The following is a 21,031-nucleotide window of genomic DNA, read 5'->3' on the forward strand; positions in this document are numbered from 1 at the left end:
CTTGTCGGAGGGTTCGATGCAGTGTAACGCTATTTTAGTAGCCACGGAGGGAAAAAATGGAGAAGCCGAGCTTGCGCTATCAGAAGCTACAGGGTCCCGAGTAGGGACTACATCAGTTGCCAGTGGTTGGACTGATGATGGAATGGCCCTCTGCTTTGTTGTGAATGGCTGGCTCCCCCAGCGCAGCGGCGTTTTTCTGTGCGTTTTCTCGCGCTCAAGCTGAGGGACTTCAGAAAGTTTATGGTGGCCACATACGGGGGCTTCGGAAGGGCCAGTGAGTGGAAAAAGAATTTGCGATTCTCTTTTTTTTTTTTTGTGTTTCCAGGGCCTGTGTGCTCTCTTTCGTATTCGAAGGGTCGTCACTCTATGGAAACTTCAGGCCGTCCAATATTGCTGCTCAAATCAGAGTCTTGTCCCTGGGACGGGGGCCGGGGAAACAGAGTTTGCAGTTCCTGGACGCTGGCTCCCATGTGAAGACAGACGTGTTTCTGACCGACAGAAACGGCTGTGGGGGCAAGCGGGAAACAGAGTTTTCCGGGTGAATCAGCGACTTGACTTATGCGCCTTCGGACTGGAGAATCCTGAGCCTGAGGTCTTTTCTGCCAGCCAATGCTCATGTAATGCGACCGCCGCCCTGGCGTTGGTGGGAGAGTGACGAAAGACCAGAGCCCTGCGACCGGACTTGGGATGGGGGACGTTGGGTGTGGTGCAGTGTAGGCGTGCGTGTGCGAGCAAGCTTGTGCCGGCATGCCGCTATCAGATTCGCAATCGAGCTGCCGTTTTGGTATGAAGTGACGATGAATGCAATTGCGACAGTTGGCCGACAGAGATAAGAGACGACGACGGGTGGGTGCTCTCGGTGAGGTGAGGTCGAATCCCCGAAAGCGATCGCCCAACTTCTCCGCATCTCCAGACTCCAGACTCCAGATGTGCCAGGGCCAGGGTCAGCGTCGTATGGAGCGTCCGGGGAAAGGAGCAAGGGCGCAAACCCCCGAATAGAACACCCCGCAGATCCAGACCTGGGCGAAAGACAGAACTTCTGTGGTTCTCCAGTTAGATGCTCTCGCCGGCGAGCGAGGAGCATGGATGGAGCGGCGGCATATCACCACTCGGCGTCTTCATTGCGTGGAGGTAACGTTATGTGCGTGATGTGCGAGTGCTCTCAGTGGTCAGGACGGCTCTCAATGGACCAGGGTTGACGCTGTGCATTTTCTGGCAGTGGTGGGTGGCTGAGGAATGGACAAGATTGGGCCGATGTTCACAAAAGCAGTCAGACGCAGCGAAGATCCTTCGCAGGTGCGAAACGTTCAAGCTGCCGATGTTCTGAAGGCAAACGACGGCGATATCTGCCGTCTGCCGCCCCAGGACGGCCCCTGACGAGCAGGCGAGATCGTCTTGGTTTCCCCGCGACTCTGACATCGTAAGGGATGTCCAGAATCCAGTCAAGGCCTCGGGGCGATCCAAATTCCTGGGGTGCATATCGGGGTGTCTTGGTAGCTGAGTGCTGTGGGTGTCAGGTCGATAATCCGGGGAATTTTCCACTGGCGGTTGTCTGGGGGCTGTCAATGTGGGAACATCATGGTCCATGCCTCTTCAAGATGGCAGTCAACGCCAGATTGCGAAGGCAGACGCCACAGGTAGCGCAGACGAGCCGATCGTCAGAAGCGATTGCATCTTGCAGGCAAGCTTGGAACATTGAGCTATCGACGAACGGCGAGCGCAGGCCACGTAGAGGTCGAAGCACGACGATGCAACCGGGGAGTAACTCCCCTAGACGCAGCCCTAGCTTTGATAGATTGACAAGGCGAGATGAGACACTGGGCCTTTGGCGATGTCGAGGTGAGCCGTCGGATTGCATTAGAGGGCCCCGCCTGGCTTGGTCATCTTTACATTCCGCAGCCGTGATTCGCAAGCTTGGAGCTCTCTGGTGAGGACGCAGCCGTCGACGGGCGTCAAGGTGTTTGTCCATGTGTCCGTGTTGTGCATAAAGGGCAGAAAATCTGCAACGAAGCTATGCACTAAGCTAAACCGTCAGGACGTCTGCGAGCGGTTGCTGTGGTGTTGCTGGCTTTCGAGATGGGCTCAGAAGGACAATGGATCAGACAGCATGTCTTGGTGCTGCGTGGTGAGATGATGAGATCCGAGGTACGTCTAGCCTGGGTGGTGGTGGAAGGGCAATGCGATGGTAAGGCACCTTCAGTAGGCGAGGAAGAAGAAGCAGACGAGGAGGAGCAACAGGAGTGAGTCGCGGGCGGGAGAGACACGCAGCGACAACATGGCACCGGTAGCACTGGCGCCTTCCCAAAGTCCGGACGGGGCAGAGGGAAGGTGGGAAGCTGGGCTGGGCTGGGTGCCTGCCCTGAGGTGTTGGTGTCTTGTCTTACATTGCGTGCCTACCTCATGGAGCTCGACGCAGTAAGGGTCTCGAGTGTCTCTCTTTCCCGTTCCCCCGTATGCCCGTCCGTCCCTTCCTGCCTGCCCACCACAGGAGGCAGCCCTGGAGGAGGTAGGTGAGTGGGGAGATCGGAAGAGGTGCTTGGATCCTTCCAGACCACGTCCCCTTGACATCATTCCGCAGTGCCCCCACTAATTGCCCGTTTCACTCAATCTCGCAGCTGTCCGCACTCCGGCTGCCAGCCTACCACTGCCGCTGCCACTGCCACTGCTGCCTCCACTACTACGACCACGGCATCATCCATTCCCTCACCACCACCATCATCATCGCGCCTTGAGCAAGTGCGCAAAAGTCGACATCGAGATGCCCCACGGAAGGTAGTCACCTCACCTGCGTTGCATGTGGCAGCCTCCTTCTCATCCCGCCTATCCGTCAATGACCATCAAACAACCACCATTCATCTCTTTCATCATCGCCGTCTCGCCATTGTCCACATTGACGACCTTGACGTCGTTCGCAAACCGCATCCCTCGCACGCACATCCAGAGCGCCGTCGTATTCGCAAATACAAACCGCTCGACTTAGACCGTCCCAGCGTCGTCCGGTCCCTGCTTCCCACCGTCGCCCTACAGCTTCCAGCCATCCCGCTCTCGGCAACCGACTGGCACCGGGAATCCTTTGACGGATAGCTCCATCCTCAGCTCAGCTCTACGGCGAGGTACACCCAGCTTTACCGACGATTTACCGCAGTCTTCTTGTTGTCGCCCAGGGGCCTCTGCTATCCTACTGGCCCTTCACCTCGACGTTTGACCTTCGGCGATCCCCGTCTCCCGCTTCCCGCCTTCCCCGCCTACCGTAACCCGGCACAGTCTCTGATACCACCCGTCTTAGACGCATCGACCACCAAGGCTGCCCAGCATGTGTCTTCAACATGAGGATGGGCATCATAACCCCTCCACTGCCGTCACTTCTGCCTCGACTACGTCGGATCCTTTCCCCTGGGACCATGGAATCTACGATGCCCATTGCCACCCCACGGACACCATGTCGTCTATCGAGACGATACCCGGCATGCGCGTCGCTACGCTAACTGTCATGGCCACTCGCAGCCAGGACCAGTCCCTCGTCGCTGAGGTAGCAGCATCCCACGGTGTGCGCTCAAGGGACGAAATGTCTCAAGGCCATCTGATCCCCTCCTTTGGTTGGCATCCCTGGTTCTCCTACCAGCTGTTCGACGACACCGTGCCCGTGGCTGAGAGGACGTACCACGAGGGCCAGCCCGACGCAAAGAAGCGACACTACCAGGCCGTCCTAGCACCAGCCCCTGAGGACCCCAGCTTTATTGACGCCCTGCCCGCCCCGCGTTCATTGTCAGCCTTTTTAGCAGAGACTCGCGCTCGTCTGCAAGATCATCCCCTTGCTCTAGTCGGTGAGGTAGGTCTTGACAAGGCCTTCCGCCTGCCTGAAGGAACCACCAACGTCGGCCAGTCCTCCCGTGACCAGACCCTGACCCCGGGTGGTCGCGAGGGGCGTCGTTTGGCTCCTCAACGTGTCAAGATGCCCCACCAGATTGCCGTGCTGAAAGCTCAGCTGGCGCTCGCGGGCGAGCTAGGCCGACCCGTGAGTGTCCATGGCGTCCAGGCTCATGGTGTACTCCATGATACCCTTGCATCCCTTTGGAAGGGTCACGAGAAGGAGGTTATCACCCGGCGCCAGAAGAAGATGGTCGCCGAGGGAGCCGAGGACCCCTATTCCGAGGATGAGCTTGATGAAGATGACTACGGCAGGAAGCTCGTGCCGCCGAAGCCTTTCCCGCCGCGAATATGCCTCCATTCGTACTCTGGTTCGGCTGAGATGTTCAAGCAGTACACTAACCCAGCCATTCCCGCACGGATATATTTCTCCTTCTCCTCGGCCGTTAACCTAGGAACCAAGGCCAACGCCGACAGCATAGTGGAGGTCGTGAAGGCTTGTCCAGATGACGCTATTTTGGTTGAGAGCGACCTGCACGTCGCAGGTGAGGAGATGGAAGCCAGACTCGAGGAGATGTACCGCAAGGTATGCGAGATCAAGGGATGGACGCTCAAGGAGGGCGTCGCGCGCATAGGCAAGAATTACCGCCAGTTCATTTTTGGTTGAGGGTCTGGCCAATATGCGCTGGTGTTAATGAGGTCACGAGATATATGCTCACCGCCATGCGCGGTCATTCACGGTAGATGCTTACAGCGAAAGAATTAGAGCGGAAGAATTCCTCAACAAAATCAGCATTTCAGCATGAGCGTTCCGGTGAGCCATGAGCAATAGGATGTCTGCCGTGATTGTTTGTATGATGTACTTGACACAAACTGCCCTTTCCTCGATTTACATACATTAATCGACCCTCTCACAGATGGTGTGCTTCTTGAGACGCTAGGCCTTGAGATCTGACATGGCCATCAATTTCACAGTAGATCTACTCTAGCCCTTTCAACGGACCTTGAATCGAGGACAGAGATATTGAAATAGGAGGGGGCCACATGAAATCCATCTTCACACGATAACTGAGCAGATGAAGGTGAACATGTATAGTTTTGAGTACCATTGATCACCGTTGCTCAAATTACAATGAACAACTGCAACATGTGATTTCTACCTCCCCGTTGGAATTATACCATCCCTCTCCCGTGCATGACACTCATACCACGCAGTTAAAAAACAAGCTCAGAAAGCGAACGCCCATATATACGTAGAAAAATCAAGGACTCTCAGGAGTCTTTTAGATGGGGGGGGAAAAATGCCGGATATCTTTCTACTACACTTGAAAAAAAAAAACCCCCCCAAGCTCGATGACGTTACAAATAAAACAATACAACATATAGACACAACACAACGACCGCTGCTCAGTTCTTGGACGGGGGAGCCTCGCCGAGCACGTCGTCGATGCCCTCGGGCGCGGGGCCGTCGGAGACGCTGGGGGTGTAGTCGCTGGAGCCCGGGGTGTAGCTGCTGAAGCCGTCGGAGACGACGACCGCGGGGGCGGCCTCGTCGTAGGTGGGCAGGGCGTCGTCGACCATGTAGTCTGCGAAGGCGGCGGTGGGCGAGGGAGGGGTGTTGTTCATGTGTTGCTGTTGCTGGTGGTGGTGGGGTTGGAGGTGGTGCAGCTGGCGCTGTTGGGCCTGGTAGGCGAAGTGGTCCTGCTGCTGCTGCTGCTGCTGCTGCTGTTGTTGGGCAGCGAGGCGGGAGCGGGCTTCTTCGGCGGCGACCATTTCCGAGACGAGGGAGGCTGCGTTGCGGAACTCGACGATCTCCTGCGACATGGCGTTGTTGCCCCCGTCGGAGAAGTGTGAGGACGCGTTGCTGGCGGAGCGGTAGCGGGAGCTGCCGGACAGGAAGGCCTGCTTCTCCTCGTCCTCGGCGGCGGCAGCAGACGAAGCGGCGAAGACGCGGGACCAGAGGGCCGGGAGGGAGGCGGTGAAGGCGGCCTTGCGGGCCTCGCGGGCGTCGCGGCGGCGTTGGCGGCGGGCGCGGCGGTCGGCTTGCTTGCGGGAGGAGGTGGAGGCGAGGCGGGCGCGGAGGAGGAGGGCGATGCCGACGAGGAGGATCAGGATGGCCGCGATTTTGGCGGGGAAGGGGACGAAGCCGTGGGGCGGGGGAGGGGGACCGCCGTGGTGGTGCGGGCGGCGGTGGTGGTCGTGAGGGCCGAGGGGGTGTTCTTGGTCATCTGGCGGCGGGGGGCCGGGAGGGGGAGGTCCAGGGGGAGGAGGGCCCGGGGGAGGGGGAGGGCCGCCGTGGTGGCCGTCGAAAGGAGGAGGAGGCGGCGGGCCCGGGGGACCTCCGTGGTGGCCTTCAAAGTGAGGAGGAGGCGGGGGAGGGGGAGGCGGGCCGGGAGCGCCTCCGTGGTGACCGTGGTGAGGGGGCTCGCCGAAGGGAGGAGGAGGAGGCGGCGGCGGGGGGCCATGGCCGTGAGGAGGACCGCGAGGGGGCTCGTCAAAGTCGCCGTGGGGAGGGCCGTGGTGGGGAGGCTCGTCGAAGGGAGGGGGAGGGCCGTGGTGAGGCCACTCGCCCTCAGGGGGCGGGGGACCACAGGGGCAGAAGCCCGGGGGCGGCGGCGGCGGGGGAGCGGTGTGGTTTCCGTGGGTGTGGTTGCCGCCGGGGAAGGGGAAGGCGCCGCACATCGGGGGCGGGCCGCCGTGGTGGTGGCCGGGGCCGCGGTGACGACGGCCGCCGCCGAAGCCGTGGAAGCCGCCGCGGAAACCGCCGCCGACGCGGTGCATGAGGGTGTCGAGGACGCACTTGAGGGAGTCGCACTCGCGCAGGGCGTGGCGGTGGAGGCGGACGCCGTGCTCGTGGGCGAGGCGGGCCTCCTTCTCGTGGATGAGGTGCTTCAGGGCGTGGAGCTGGTGGCGCAGGCAGTCGAGCTCGTGGATCTCGGCCTCGACCTCGGGGGAGTGGTGAGGGTGGTGCTCCTTCTCGCCGTCATGACCGTGCGGCGGGTGAGGGCGGTCCTCGCCGTCGTGCTTGGGCGGGTGGTGGAAGTCGGCCTCGTTGTGGTTGCCGACGTGGTGATGAGGGGGCGGGGGGAAGGGGGGGTCCTCGAGGAGGCCGTCCTCGTCGTCGCCGGGGCGGGGCCTGTGGCCGTCCCACTCGGGGAGGGAGAGGGACGGAGGCTGAGGGCGGTCGGTAGAGACGCGGACGGGGCCGGCGACCTCGATGATGGAGGCCGGGGAGGTCTGGCGGAAGCGGGCGACGAAGGCGACGTCGGAGGCGAGGGAGCGGCCGGCGAGGGACTCGAGGTTGAAGCGGAGCAGCTGCTCGTCGCCGGCGCAGGTGGCGGTCCAGGAGGCGATGAAGGTGGAGCCGTCGTGGTCGCCGGCGAAGGTGCCGCGGCCGAGGGTGTGGCCGCCCTGGGAGAGGGGGTTGTCGTTTACCTTGATGTTGGGGTAGGCGCACGGGGAGGGGGCTTCGAGGACCTCCAGGTGAAGGGTCTGAAGCGTGTTAGTGAGGTTTTCCGTGATGAGTTGGAGAAGCGAGACTTACGTAAGGGGTGGAATGGTCCTCGTTGAAGCCCGGGGGAATGTCGAAGGTGACAAAGGTCGAGGGCGAAGCATCTAGTGACTGTTAGGATTCACTCTCATCAAGCATAATGACTGAGAAGAACTCACCCTTGACCTTCTCGTCGATCCGCGAAGGGGCGGCTCCGACCAGGGCCGGCGCGAGCAGGAGAGCTTGCGCCAGGCCGCGCATGATGGGCGACTTTGAAGCGGTGGATGAATTACAAGCGACCTCTTCTTGTGAAGTCCTCTAGTTTGCCCGTGGGGCGCGGGGGGATCGGGGGGCCTCGTATGTCGAGGAGCTCTCTGCCTAGAGAAACGGGGTCGCTCGTTGTTGTCGTCGGGGTTCAGGGGAGGTGAAAGGTTGAAGTCGGCCCCAGGAAGAAAACAAGAAAAGGCAGACAGGTGATGGTAGAATGGCTGCCTGGGATTTTGTTGGGCTTCCGGTATGTATGTATACGTATGTCGTCGGCTTGGTGGTGGTGTGGTGGTGCCCTTTTCGGGGTTGGCGAGGTCAGCCGGGCTTGTCTTATACCGGCTTGTTGATCGAGGGCTCGATAAGATAGATCCTCCACCCTTCACTCTCTTCAGAGCTATCAACCCAAACTCTCCAGAAACCGAAACGAAACAAATAAACGAATGAGGGTATTCACACTTTCCGAACCTGGCGTTGGTTTGAAAGTGGTCAACTGTCGGAAGGAGGAAAGAGTGAGAAGGAGGGGGGAGGAACGAGAAGAGAAGGGGTCGACTTGGATGGAACTCGACAAAAGAGGCTTGCCAGAGAAAGGGAAGGGGACTACGCGTCCATGGGGCACCAAACAGTTACACTGCCCTTGTCTTCCTTGCCCATCACCGGCAGCGCAGCGCCGGGCCGCGCAGTCAGTCGCAGCAGCAGCAGCAGTTCGTTCCATAGTACCTTACAGCAAAGCGAGTGAGTTGAGTGGCAGAGTGGCAGAAGTGGGCACATCAAGGACCGTCAGGGACATTGGGGCTGCGCAATCCTCGCGGCGTAGCTGGACCACCGCCGGCCAATGACCGCCGACGAGCTGACGAGTCCCTTCCGTCCCTTGGCCCGTGCGTCGCGGTACGTACACGCTGAATACCCACGGCACTCACGCGCTACTGGACCAACAAGGCCCTCTGTGGCAATGGAAACGGCCGCACGAGGTGCTAAGCACCGAAGCTGGGTGGAGCTGCACCGGGCTGGTGGGGTTGATGCGATGGAGCCACTGGACTCGGCCGACGCACTGGATTTTGGTATAGTGTAGTCTCGTTTCCTTTTTTTTCTCGCAGCATCTCAATCTGTTTCCCTGCCCTTGCGCGGGTGCTGTGAGGGAAAGGGAAGGCTTAGCGGCCGGGACCAAATGACACTCTCGAACACAACACTGCCAACCGGTGGGGTTCCATTCCCGGGACGTGGGGTGGCCGCGCTAGCGCTTCCGGGTCCGTCGAGTCCACTTTCCCACTTCACTCAGTGCTCTTCCCCAAGAGGCATCGCCAAATGGTCCAAAACAGGGAGATTGATAGAGTGCGAGAGGCGAGGCACCGCAGGGAAGCAAGGGACAGCCCGATGAATGATCCCGCTTGTTCGGCACTGTTGCCGCAGGCTCGGGCGGCTTTGGTCCTGTACTGCATCCATCGACATGCTGCTGCTGCAATGCTAACTCAGGTAAGCATGGGGATCCGTTAATTAGCCATAGCCAGAATGATAATTAGCTATAGTAGGTCCCACCCAACCTAATCTGACTAACCAGAGGCCAGGGATCCCAAAAGTTACACAACTTTGAGGCCTTCGATTTTTATTACAGTAATCAATATAACTCAATAAGATCTAGCATTTTTTAGATTTTTAATAAAAAGGTTAATAGGGACTATATTAACTATTAATCTAATATCTCTAGCGTTCTTTTAGTGCTACTAGTTACGCTAGTAGCTATTAATATATAAACTATATACTTTCTGCTATACCCCTTATAGCCCTCCCTCTTACTTTACCTCTTATTAATATACTTCTTACTAATAGTAGTAGTAGTAATAGTAATAATAGTAGTAGTAATAAGTTAATAGTATTTATATTACTTATTACTAATACTAATAAAGCTTACCTAGCTATATATATATAAAAAGTATCCTTAAAGTAATTAAGCTTCTTATTAATAGTATAGATCTTATATAGCTTAGCCTATACTATAGATTAGCTTCTACCCTTAGCTTTTATATTACCTCTTACTCTACTTCTACCTCTACTTCTACTTCTACTATATAGCTAACTCTTAGGTAGCTCTAAAGCTTTAAAGTAAGAAAAGTTATATTATATTAACTTAGTCTCTCTTATAGCTTAGCTAATATAATATTATAGCTAACTTAATATAGCTTTAGCTATTTTAGTTTATAATTTAGATTTAAATTAATATAGTACTATACTAAGGTCTTATTTAGCTAGTAGGGTTATAATATCTAGTATAAATAGCTATAGCTATTAGTTCCTATATAAATATACTCCTTAGAAAAACTTATAAAGTAATCTAAAAGATACTAATAGAGGTTTATATTATCTAAAATAAGGGTTCTACTTTAATAAAGCTAGCTAAATACTATATAGTAATAAGGTAAGCTATACTACTAAGTAAATAAGCTACTATAAACTAGTAGATCTTTCTCTTTACACTAAGTATCCTCTATAAATAAGTATTATTTATATATTAAGTTAAGCGCCTTAAAACTTACTTTTTTAACTAATAGTAATATTATAAACTTATTATATTTTAGGATAGTTTATATTAATATAGCTTTAGCTTTTTTAGTATATATATATTATCCTTTATTTTATCTTTTAAATCTAATTATAGAAGGTATTAAAGCTTATTAGTATATAATATAGCTACTATTTAAGGAGTATATAAGCCCCCTCTATATAAGAGGTAACTATAAAGCTATAGTTCTAATAATACTAAATAGTAAAACTAATAAACTCCTCTTTATAGGGAAAGTATATCTTAAAAATATAGTCTATAGTATGCTTCTATTTTAAGTAGTATTTATAGAAGGTACTCTAAGCCTTAAAAAAAGCATCTTTAGTAGGGGTATAAATATAAGCTTTTTATACTATAATTATACTATTATAGGAGAGGGGAAAGTTATTTTATAAAGTTATAAGCGTTATTTAGGTACTATAAGTAGGTAAATTTACTTCTACTATTATATTAGAGGTTAAAATACTTCTAAGAAAGTTAGCTATAATAAGGTTAAGTAGTCTAAATATAGTAGTATAATTAATATTATCCTTATGCTCCTACTATTTAGAAATAATATAATCTAAGTTAATTATACTAGAATTAATACTCTAAGTAGCCTCTTATTAATCTAACTTATTATTAAGCTTATATTACTTTATTTATATATAATAATTAATATTTTTTATAATATACTATATATAGATCTACTACTAAACACCTAAGTAAATAAGGCTAATAGTATACTTAAAAGCCTTATTAAGATTACTAAGAATAACTATAAAGTAGCATACTTAGCGTTTATAAGCTTAGTAAAATAGTATAGTAAGTAGCTACTTAAAGTTATCCTTAGCCTTACTACTAATAAGGCTAAAAGTAATATTAAACGTTATATAGAGGTAAGTAATACTAGTAATCTATAATAGGAGTATCTTAAACTTATTAGTCTTATAAGTATTATTAAATAAGAGGATATTAAGGTTCTTACGCTATAAATTAAGGCAGTTACTATAAACTTAAATTATATAATTAATATAGTTATTACTATTTTTACCTACTTTATAGAGAATCTTATAATTTATAGTATATAACTTTAAGGTTTTTAAAAAGTACTAAAAGGAGGAGAATAAGCTATACTTCTTAGCGTAGAAAGTAGCTTATATATTATATATATTAGCGTTAGTAATAAGGTAGGGTAAAGTATTATTATTAGCTTATTATAACTAATCTTTATAAATATTCTTATAGATCTAAGCAGTAATAAGTAAAGCTAAAGCTAATAATATCTTAATATGCTTAATAATACTAAGGTTACTAAGTTACTATTATTATTATATATATAGTAAAACCTTATAATACTTATTAATATTATTATAGTTATACTAACTATTAATTATAATAGTTTTATATTAGTTAAGAGCTTTATAATAGATAATCTTAGCGCACTATAAGTAGTTATACTTAACTAACTTACTAATATATTAATTAGTATATTACTTATATATAGAGGAAGTATAGCTATAGAGGATATTAATATATAAGATAGCGCTATTCTTATTATATACTTTATATTTATTAACTTTATAAATACGTTTTTTTTAGAAGTAATAACCTATCTCTAAGGCTAAGTTAAATAAGGTATTATAAGTATTATCAGCATTATCTATAAGAAGTAAGAGATCTTTAATATAATTAGTAGTCTTAGCGTTATAGTAATAAGAGGTACTTAACGTTATTAAAAAAGCAGTATAATAATAGAAGTAGTTAATTTAATATAAGCGTTAATATATATACTATAGTAGTTAAAAAAAAACATTATATTAATAAGAAAATCCTTTATCTATTATTAAATAAGCGCCTCTAGTTAGTCAGATTAGGTTAAGTGGGACCTACTATAGCTAATTATTATTCTGGCTATAGCTAATTAACAGATCCCATAAGCATGCACGCCTGACGGACGGCGACGCCGTTTCGGGTCGGGCTACCTTCTGCATAGATAAATGGCTCTCAATCCTCGGGAGGGCCATGTTCAATGTTGGTGGAGTCTCCATCATGCCCGCCTGTCGTCGTTTGTCACTCGCCCGTTGCCCCCGTCGTTCGTTCGCCCACCGCGGCTAGCGACTCACTTGCCGTCTCGAATTGCTCCTAGGAGGCCGTGGTGTGATGGGTGATGCGCGAGAGCGAAGAGGCAAGGGTGGCGATCCCGGATTGTGAGAAAAGGCTCATTAACCTATCATTAAGCAATACACTAGCTCCGTAAGAGGAGTCCGCCCCCCTTGGGAAGTTGTAGGTACTGCAGCAGAAGTGTACAATCGACAAACCCCGAGAGATTCGCGTCCCGGATGTGGGAATCGAACATGAAGTGGATGATGCACCGACCCGACTCCCACACAATGTAAACCAACTCCCGTCCCGTTAAGAAAAAGTAAACATCTCGCAAGATGACAGTCCCCGGCCGGTGACAGGTGAGAGAGCAAGAGATGAAAACCAGAAACCCTCCCATCCCCCCCAGCCAGCCAGCCTTCATCAGCAAACATCTTGCGCAATATCCGTACGTCGCCCACCTTCTCCACAGAAAACCACGGGATCTGCAAAACATCCACGACGACGTGTGAGCACTGGGCGCAAAAGGGGCCCCCCGCCCGCTTCACAGGAGGTCCTTCAACACCTGGACCCGCGCCCGAGCAACTTCGGACCCTTGATCCCCCTCGCCCATCAACTCCATGATTTGAATCATGCGCGCTGTGACCATCTTCACGTCAGCCTTCTTCGCCACATTATACACGCAAACCAAAAGACGCGTGGGTAGGTAGGCAGGTAGGTTTTTACTCACATATATCGGCCCTGGCCCTTACGAACAGCGGGTCCCGCTCCGCTGCCTCCACCGCCGCCGGGTCCTTGGCCGTCTCCCGGAGCACGCTGCCGATGCACAGCGCCTCGAGGAAGGCGCGGTGGTTGAAGACCCACCACACCCGGGCTTCCAGTTCGAAAATGTTGAAGAGCAGAAAGAAAGAGTTGATCGCCTCGTGCGCGGCTTCGAGCGTGCCGCGTACGTTTACGGGAACGTCCGGGGACTCGGAGGCGTGTACGAGCATGATGTTGTGGTGGTAGTTGCTCGTGAGGAACAGCGTCTGGCGGACGACGCGCTTATTGGTTCTTGCCAACGATGTGAGACTGTCCGAGTCCCAGGACCGGAAGACGTCGGGGAACGACCGGTACACGGCACGGAAATCGGCCACGAGTTTGGACTTGTGGCGGGCGGTGGTGCAGATGGGCATGTCGAGAGAGCGAGGTGAGCAGATTGTTTCTTGGACCAGGTTGGCCAGCGTCCATGATCCGCGTATGTAGGCGATGTCTGTCGGGTCGCTGGAGGCAATGGCCGAACCGTCGTCGAGAAGGTCTTCGACGGAGACGTCTGTGTGGGTTGCTGACGGGGGCAGGGAGAGGAGGACGGTTAGAAAGGTGTCCTGAAGAAGGACGGCTTGCCAGAGCTTGCGGCGCTGTTGTTTCTCAAAGATGCTAGCTTCGGGAGTGACTAGTAGCGTTTAGCAGGGCTCGATGCGTGACTTCAGGTACAACTTACCAATGTTAGGGTCACGATGCAGACCCATTGCGTAGGCCTGGCGTATGAGTATGCCTGCGAATGCCCACCCGTCAGAAGCATGGTTGTCGTTAATCAAGAAGTATGTCAATCTGGTCAAATTAGCATCACAGCCACAACATATCTTTGGGGTCTTGGCAAGAGACTTACAACACCATGGCCTGGATGGACCGTAATGAAGCAGCGCTCAGATAGGAGAACATCCGTAACGCCTGGTTGCTGGCCGACGCATAAAACTCGGCCGTTTGCTTCCCATCTCTCGGCGACGTGGACGTCACGAACTGCGTTCCCAGAGCCAGCATCACAAAGATAAGCCCAATAAAGGCAGCATCCACGCGGTTCTTCTCGTCATTGCCCAGACTCCAAAAGTGCTCATAGTCCGCGTAGAATGTCTGCCGGTGGATCATGGGGTAAACCGGGTCGACACACTCAAAATACTGGGCCAGCAGAATGTCTGCCTGGATCTTATCCGGCAGCACAGAGATGACCTCTGGCAAGCCCCCTTCACATGTCCAGTAGTTGGCGAAAGGGTGCTCGGAGCCGATGCCAAAGACGTTGCTGGCCGTCGGCAGAGAATACGGCACATTCGAGAGCAGCCCGGTTGATGACGAGAAGGCGATGGAACCAACGGAACCGCGGGAAGTGAAACCTCTGCCTTCAATGAGACCCCTGTCGGCGATGTTGGGTATCGTGTTGACGTCTGAAGGTTTCTTCTTTGGCGGTTTAGTCATTCGCCGGCCATTGGTGGCTGACCGTGTCGTTTCCCTGAGATGGTCAGTCTGGCAAGCCTCGACAAAGCCAAGGGGGCACTTACTCGAGCAGGTTCGCGACATGTGCATACTTGCATTCTGTCTGACGCTTGATGCATGCTAAGCAATGCGGCCTCCCTCGATCGCACTATCATGCGCGTCAGCGTTCCATGCCATGACTTGCATTCTGATTCACATGGGATCGGTGTGTAAACCCCATTTGGAAGCTGTCAAAAGCTCGTCTCGGGGATCTGAGAAGCCAACAAGGTTCGGGCAGCGTGCATGCCACGTGCGAGGCTCATGACTCTCTCGGCGCCCGCCTCCTGCAAATAGCAGCAGACAGGTTGACAGACGGCCGGGTCCAGACTTCGGGCCAGCGTCGGCGCGGCTGCGAGAGCCACGGTGGACCATGAAGCTCCGAGTGCGGGGGAGGGCAGGGGAAGCAAGCGCAAGGAGTGAAGCTCGGCTTGCTAAGCAACGAGGAAGGGAAGAGTCATGAACTCGTTGAATGCGCCGTGAGGCAGAGAGCCAATGCGTACATACCTTCGTTTTGCGCTCGACGCACTCGTGACATGACAGGGTTGGTTTGTTGCGTTTCTGCTTCTTCTTGGGCGGCTCGTCGGAGGCGTTCAGTTGTCCGTCCGGGCTGGCCGAGTTGCCGTCGACGCTGTCTTCTGTCTTGACGATGCCGTTGTAGGGGTAGGACTGGGAGGACGAGTGTGCAGCGATGGTTGACGAAGACAATGGCGTCCCGCCTGGGTGCAGAGCTCCGTTTGGTGTCGTCGCATTCGTTGTCGGCGGTGGCGGCAGGCGTCCGTGTTCTGAAGCCGGCGATGCGTAGATTGTCGAGGCCGAACTCGGCGTGTATGGTTGCTGCTGATGCTGCGGCGGGTGGTCCTGGGGAGCCATCGCGACAGCTCTGGCGATGGTGGTGATGGTGTTTTTGTGATTGCGGCAGCGGCGCCGAGCGGCAGTCAATCAATTGACGCCGATGACACCGAACCCTCCCGCGACACCGAGCCTGCTGTCAATTTCCCACCTCCGGCGCCGGTCGTCAAGTGCCAATTTCGCGATTGACGCTGCTCCAGTTTCCGCCGTCTGGGCACGCGGCGTCTGTGGTGCTGGTCCCCTTCCGGACGGGAGGTCTGCAATCCCCGGGGAAGCACCGGATCGGGGGATGCGCGCCAGCAGCAGCGCAGCGAGGATTGATGGGACGCTCAGGAAATTGGACGCTCGAATCCGGCGGCGCGCGCGAACGCGGATTGGATTGGCAAACGACAAGCAGTGGCCGTCCGCCGTGTGCCGTCCGGGAATAAGGATGAGGTGCGCTGCGGCAACGCAAAAGCTGGGCAAATTGCGGTGCGGCGCGGCGCAGTGTTCGCCGTCCGGAGGTCTTGGTCTTTTTGGGGGGCTGCTGCTGGGAATAAACAGGCGATTGCAGCAGCGAACGGGAACACAGCACGCAGCGTATGTAATGGTTGTCGCACACCACCAAGCCAATAAATTTTGGGGTCGCCGCGCGGGAATCTTTTGGGTGGGAAAAAGCGATGGGAATAAGGAGGGAAAAGAGAGACAGACGGGAGGGGGATTGGAAACATGAAAGAAAAAAAGAGGGGAAAAGAATTGGTGGAAGAGACCACACTGGAGTGAGTGACTGTGACTTGCTGCTGCTGCGGCAGCGGCAACCAACCCGTACCGTGCCTTGCCTTGCCTTGCCTTGCCTTGCCTCCTGCTCCTCTCCTCCTCCTCCTCCTCTTTGCTCCCTACCTACAAGAGGAGGAACAGGACAGGAGTCTCCCAACCTATTCCACATAGCGGCCGTACCCAGACGGAACGGAGCGCAACGCAACCTATGCAGCGCGGGCACCTCACATGGGAATCCACAAGTGACTGGGCAGAGACCACTCAGTCAAAGTCCCAAAATCTACCTGGTAACCAATCCAACCCACGCCGCAGCGAACTGAACTAGCCACGGATGGGACCAGGCTATGAGACGAACAAGGTCCAGGGAAAAATAGAGAGATCACGCCAACGGCCCAGCTGCTGCTCCTCTCTGCTAACGTAGTACAGATAGTCCAGCTACATGTCGTCCCCGCCTAGCCTCGACTAAAAGACCCTCGAGACGAGATCCAAAATCAGCCCTTCTTCAACAAGGTGCAGCCACTCAGCATCCAGCCCAACTCTCGTCAAAGCCGTGTCATCTCTCTCTTGAATCATCAACCAACGAGCAGACAAAACCCCCTCGAGTCATCAGTCATCCATGGCCGAAGGCAACTGCCGGCCGGTCAACGGCATGGCTGGATGGCTGGGGTTCCAATCTTGGTCCATCCCCCATTCTGCATAGGCGATCAGGAGCCGCTAATCGCAGTCGCCGCCTGGGGGGGCCAACGCCCGTCTCGTTCGACACGGGCAGGTATCGCCGTCAACGACCTGATTTTGTCCTGCTTTGCCTAGTCTTTCCTCCCGGGTGTGTAAGCTTGTATTCGTGCTAGAGCAGGCCTTGACAGACGTTGGCCGACCCCAGAGCTTGGCTTTCCGGGCGGTATGACTTGGCAAGCTTTAAACATGGTTCATTCATATCACAGGACAATTGGTTCGCTGTACAAGTCATGTTGGTTCGCGCCGTCCGCCGCGGCATGCTCCGCTGGCCTCTTTTAGCTCAACGCGCGCCGGAATGATGCTAGACACGTTCCCCTCAGCTGTTCAACTGCAATTCCTGAACATCATTGACCAGGCGATAATCTATGACCATCTATCCTAGCCCTACGCATATTACATGTTGCGTGTGCTTGTGCGAGCAGTAAGACCATAGCTCCCTCCTCGCTCTCGGTCTTGCCCCTCGAGCAGCAGTCAAGTCAGCAAGCAGTAAGCTAGGTAGGTTGCCTGCCGGAAAGCTTCGCCTTCCATCGCACCGGGGTCGCGCACTTCTACCCGCCCACATCGACGTCACTGATGCGACGGAATCTGTTCCCCGAACTCCAGTTCAAAGGGCCCCTCTGAGCACTCGCATCTTGCATCGTAACAATTTCTTCATCGCCTCCTGATCAAATCATGTTCCAGGCCAGCTCGGCTCCTCTCCCACAAGGCTCTGGGATCCTTTCCTAACGCCCCGTTCAAATATTTGTTGAGTCCTCTCCCTTCTCGGTCATTTGGCCGCCGGGTACGCTTCCCCGGCCGATATCGCCATGGGCCACCCCCTTGCTGGCCCACAAGTCAGCGATACGGGGCCTGCACTCTGCAGCCCACCGCCCACATCTGCAAGCAGGCACTCCATAGTCAGTCTCACGACAGATCTGTGCATAGAGCAATCCATCAGCGCCGATGGTTTAGTGGTAAAATTCTCCGTTGCCATCCAGCAGCGTCGGGGAGCCGGGGGTTCGATTCCCCCTCGGCGCAATTCTTTTTGTTTTTGACGACATCTATTGTTTCAATCTTGGTTTTTCTTCCCGGGCCGGCACAAAGATCGTTTTTGAATGTTTGAGATGCTGACACTAACACTGTGGCTTCCCCAGCTTGGCGAGATGCCAAACTTGGGCTGAGATTCCGGAAGATGACATCGAGCTTTCAGCGTCTACGTTCCATCTAATTATGTGTCGGATCAACGTGCATGCTGCTTACACGTGCGGCGACGCGCCGATGCCTCATTCACGAGTAACCGCCCACAATTTGTTCGTTCGACTTGGAAGACCTGTCAGCCGGGCCATACGATGCCCCGTTCCAGACCCTTATCCCTCTTACCACCGGGCTGCTTCGTCATTCATCAGGTCTGGTACGGGTAAATACGCATGTCTGTTGAGGATACAGGAGAATAGTATTGAAGTCGAGAGCAGGCTCCACTGCCACTGCCCGATCAGTTGAAACTAAAACTGCCTGTGCTGATGCTGCAAATCTGTGCTTGAGGGTTAAAGATAGTAAACGCCCTGAATAGTTACCGAATCGTAGTTATGAGATTTCAAGGAGTCCACCGCGTCCGTACATGCTGATCTGACTGTTGGATGTTGTTCATACCCAATCATTAGCTCGATCGTAACAAAACCCCCCATTGTTGAACGGCACCCAGGGGTAGATTCCAAGGATCATTGTTGCCCATTGCTTGAACAGTGGCGACCCAATGCAGACTGTTTGCAAACTTCCATACTGTTTCGCGCCTACTATCTACCGATCCTTCGTCCTCGTATGCCCAGAGCCATGTTTCATACATCGGCGCAACAAAGTACTTGCAGCGGCCTTCGTGGAAAATCATACGCTCTTCGTCCGCTTCGATCTTCAATATGGCTTCTAGTTGATCAGTGGTAGGTGCTAGATGTTCTCTCCGCAGACGACGATCCACGAGCCACAACGTCTTGCGGTTGCCACGGGCAGGAACGGTCCTACTGGTTTGTACCAGCATGTCGTATTCCTTCCAGCGCTCGACGCTCAGTTCAGGCTGGCCTCCCTCCCACTCTCGTTGATACTGCCTAAGTTCAGCGATGCTCCACGACGGATCGAATTCCAGGGCGATGTGGCACATGCCTCCGAAACCAAGTTTCCAGGAGGCGAAGGGAAGTTGTTTGCTCAGATCCCAGATTCTCTGCCGAAGCGACGTCAGGTGTATGAAGATAAGGTCCGTGGCGGGAAGGACGGTGAAGAATTGGCTCTTCCCCCCGTGGTTCATTTCGAATGTAGCGGGCATGTCGTGATATGTGCTACTGAGGTGAACGACGCTTCGATCGGGTTCGCGATTTGGGCTGTACTTTTTCTTTTGAACCTCGTAAAAGTCGGTCCACTCATCAGGCCTGTACCGACGAAACATCGCTGCTCTCGACTCCCTGCAAGCAGTCCAGAGCCCGCTGTCGATGGTGTATGTTGAGTTGTTGCTGTAGGGGCTTCCTGTCGTGCTGTCTATCGTCGATGGAGCTCCCACGACTTCCATTTGGCTCGTCTCTATTATCGGTGCGATGTGTCCGTCGAAGTCTGCAGGAACACCGTAGCAAGGGAAGATTGAAAAGTGTTGCACTCCGCGGATGCCGTGAGGACGGGTTGCAAAGTCCCATATCATTGTTCGGATCTCTGGATAGAGATCACCAAACGAAGAAAATTTCTGTGTAGCCATAGTTGTTCATAAATAGTGGTGTCTTCCGAAGTAATACGGTCGTGTCGAGAATCAGACATATGAATGGAGGAATGCAGACGAGAGCGAGGGGTAGAAATTTGCAGCTTTTTGATGCTATGGTTAGATGACGGTCAAGCTTTTTCGCAGGTAGGTGTATTGGATTTGTAAAGCCTAAGAAGTTAATCAGGTGCTTAGGAGAAATGAATCTTGCTGATGGAACAAAACTTTAGATGGGAATAGCAAGGTGCTCGTAATGGTTGTGAGGGTGAAAAGGTTGTTTGATGGATTGTGGACCTGTGAGGTTAGAATCAACTCAAGTAATCCTCATCACCATGGTGAGGTTTTACGGAGGTTTTGCGCATGATAGGGTCATTGCATCTAATGGTTACCATAAACTCACTCACAAAAAACGCTCTCATGTTCAATTGAAGTGGTATTGTTCTAGGTGATGCATTTCTTATTCTTAGAGCGGGACAGCAAATGTGGTCAACAACAGACGGTCTCAAGATTTATGTATGAAAACGATTCATAGACTGAGACTTTTACGCTGGGAAGTGGACGTGCGATGGAACATAGATCTTATGAGACATAAAAGCAGAGGATCAACACATAAGATAACAACTTTAGGGCGAGCCCAATCGATGGGGTGCTCGCGGTATTCGCTGAAAAGGCAGTCTGATGGAAGACCTCTCAACACGAGTATTGTTATGCATTAGTAGAAGAAGGAGTTTAATAACATCCTACACCAGCGTCGTGAGGCTTCCGTCGTCGTCGTTTATTGTCGCATTTATTGCAGAAGTATTCCGTCTGAAAGTAACATTCGTGAGTAAGTTAGTTCAGCTCTTAGCCTCTTAGAAGTCGTCTTCTGTTTTTCACCACTGTCCCTCACAAACAGAAGCTAATTAACCCAACCACAACTGAGAAGCATATCTGTGGCCCGAGCCGATTTCGTAATCCCTGCTTGACCTCCCGCAATCATTGCTTTGACCAGCCACTATTCCAGCATTACTGCATTTATAAATGCCGCCGGAGCTTGCTCTTTACTGATTAAGTGGCCAACCAAGACCTATATAAATTTCACCACTTCAGTCAACATTCAAGAATGAAAGCTGCCAAGTTGATGGGATGCAGGACGCCTGTTCCTAAAGTTATGTGATGGCTTGATTTGTGCCTGTGATTGATTGGGATAAACATCACATTGCGACATGCAACCAATCACTCGCGCGAGCTTTCTTTTTTAGTCTGTATGGTCCGTTATGTCTGGTATCCGTTTATTCATTCCGGCACTACACATATGATCGACATCACTCTAATCTGCGCAGGTGCCTGGGCACATTCAACGCCTTCAACGGAACATTTCGCTGCCCGATGTGTAGCAGCGTGCTTCTCGCCTACAGACATCCAATGTTAAGGGTTCCATGACCATCATCTT

The 21,031-nt window shown here is 52.4% G+C and overlaps 4 protein-coding genes across 4 annotated transcripts; 1 reads left to right on the forward strand and 3 right to left on the reverse strand.

Annotated features, from left to right (window-relative positions):
- Positions 1-3,439: 3,439 nt before the first annotated feature.
- scn1 (Cut9-interacting protein scn1) lies at positions 3,440-4,534 on the forward strand (the record flags this gene model as incomplete). Its single annotated transcript, XM_036640633.1, has 1 exon — positions 3,440-4,534. One exon carries the CDS (start codon positions 3,440-3,442, stop codon positions 4,532-4,534), a length of 1,095 nt encoding a protein of 364 aa, XP_036494743.1.
- Positions 4,535-5,274: 740 nt separating this feature from the next.
- CGCS363_v008785 (uncharacterized protein) lies at positions 5,275-7,618 on the reverse strand (the record flags this gene model as incomplete). The annotated part of the gene is made up of 3 exons (XM_036640634.1): positions 5,275-7,359; positions 7,412-7,482; positions 7,537-7,618. 3 exons carry the CDS (start codon positions 7,616-7,618, stop codon positions 5,275-5,277), a joined length of 2,238 nt encoding a protein of 745 aa, XP_036494742.1.
- Positions 7,619-12,804: 5,186 nt separating this feature from the next.
- Positions 12,805-15,416, reverse strand: yanR (Transcription factor yanR; the record flags this gene model as incomplete). The annotated part of the gene is made up of 6 exons (XM_036640635.1): positions 12,805-12,899; positions 12,991-13,692; positions 13,741-13,850; positions 13,909-14,523; positions 14,573-14,655; positions 15,051-15,416. The coding sequence occupies 6 exons, from the start codon at positions 15,414-15,416 to the stop codon at positions 12,805-12,807; spliced, it is 1,971 nt and encodes a 656-aa protein (XP_036494495.1).
- Positions 15,417-18,522: 3,106 nt separating this feature from the next.
- On the reverse strand, positions 18,523-19,599 carry CGCS363_v008787 (uncharacterized protein; the record flags this gene model as incomplete). The annotated part of the gene is made up of 1 exon (XM_036640636.1): positions 18,523-19,599. One exon carries the CDS (start codon positions 19,597-19,599, stop codon positions 18,523-18,525), a length of 1,077 nt encoding a protein of 358 aa, XP_036494851.1.
- Between the last annotated feature and the right edge of the window lie 1,432 nt (positions 19,600-21,031).

Source organism: Colletotrichum siamense (genome assembly GCF_013390195.1).
Source record: "Colletotrichum siamense strain Cg363 chromosome Unknown KSG_Cg363_contig05, whole genome shotgun sequence".
NCBI classification, from domain to species: domain Eukaryota; kingdom Fungi; phylum Ascomycota; class Sordariomycetes; order Glomerellales; family Glomerellaceae; genus Colletotrichum; species Colletotrichum siamense.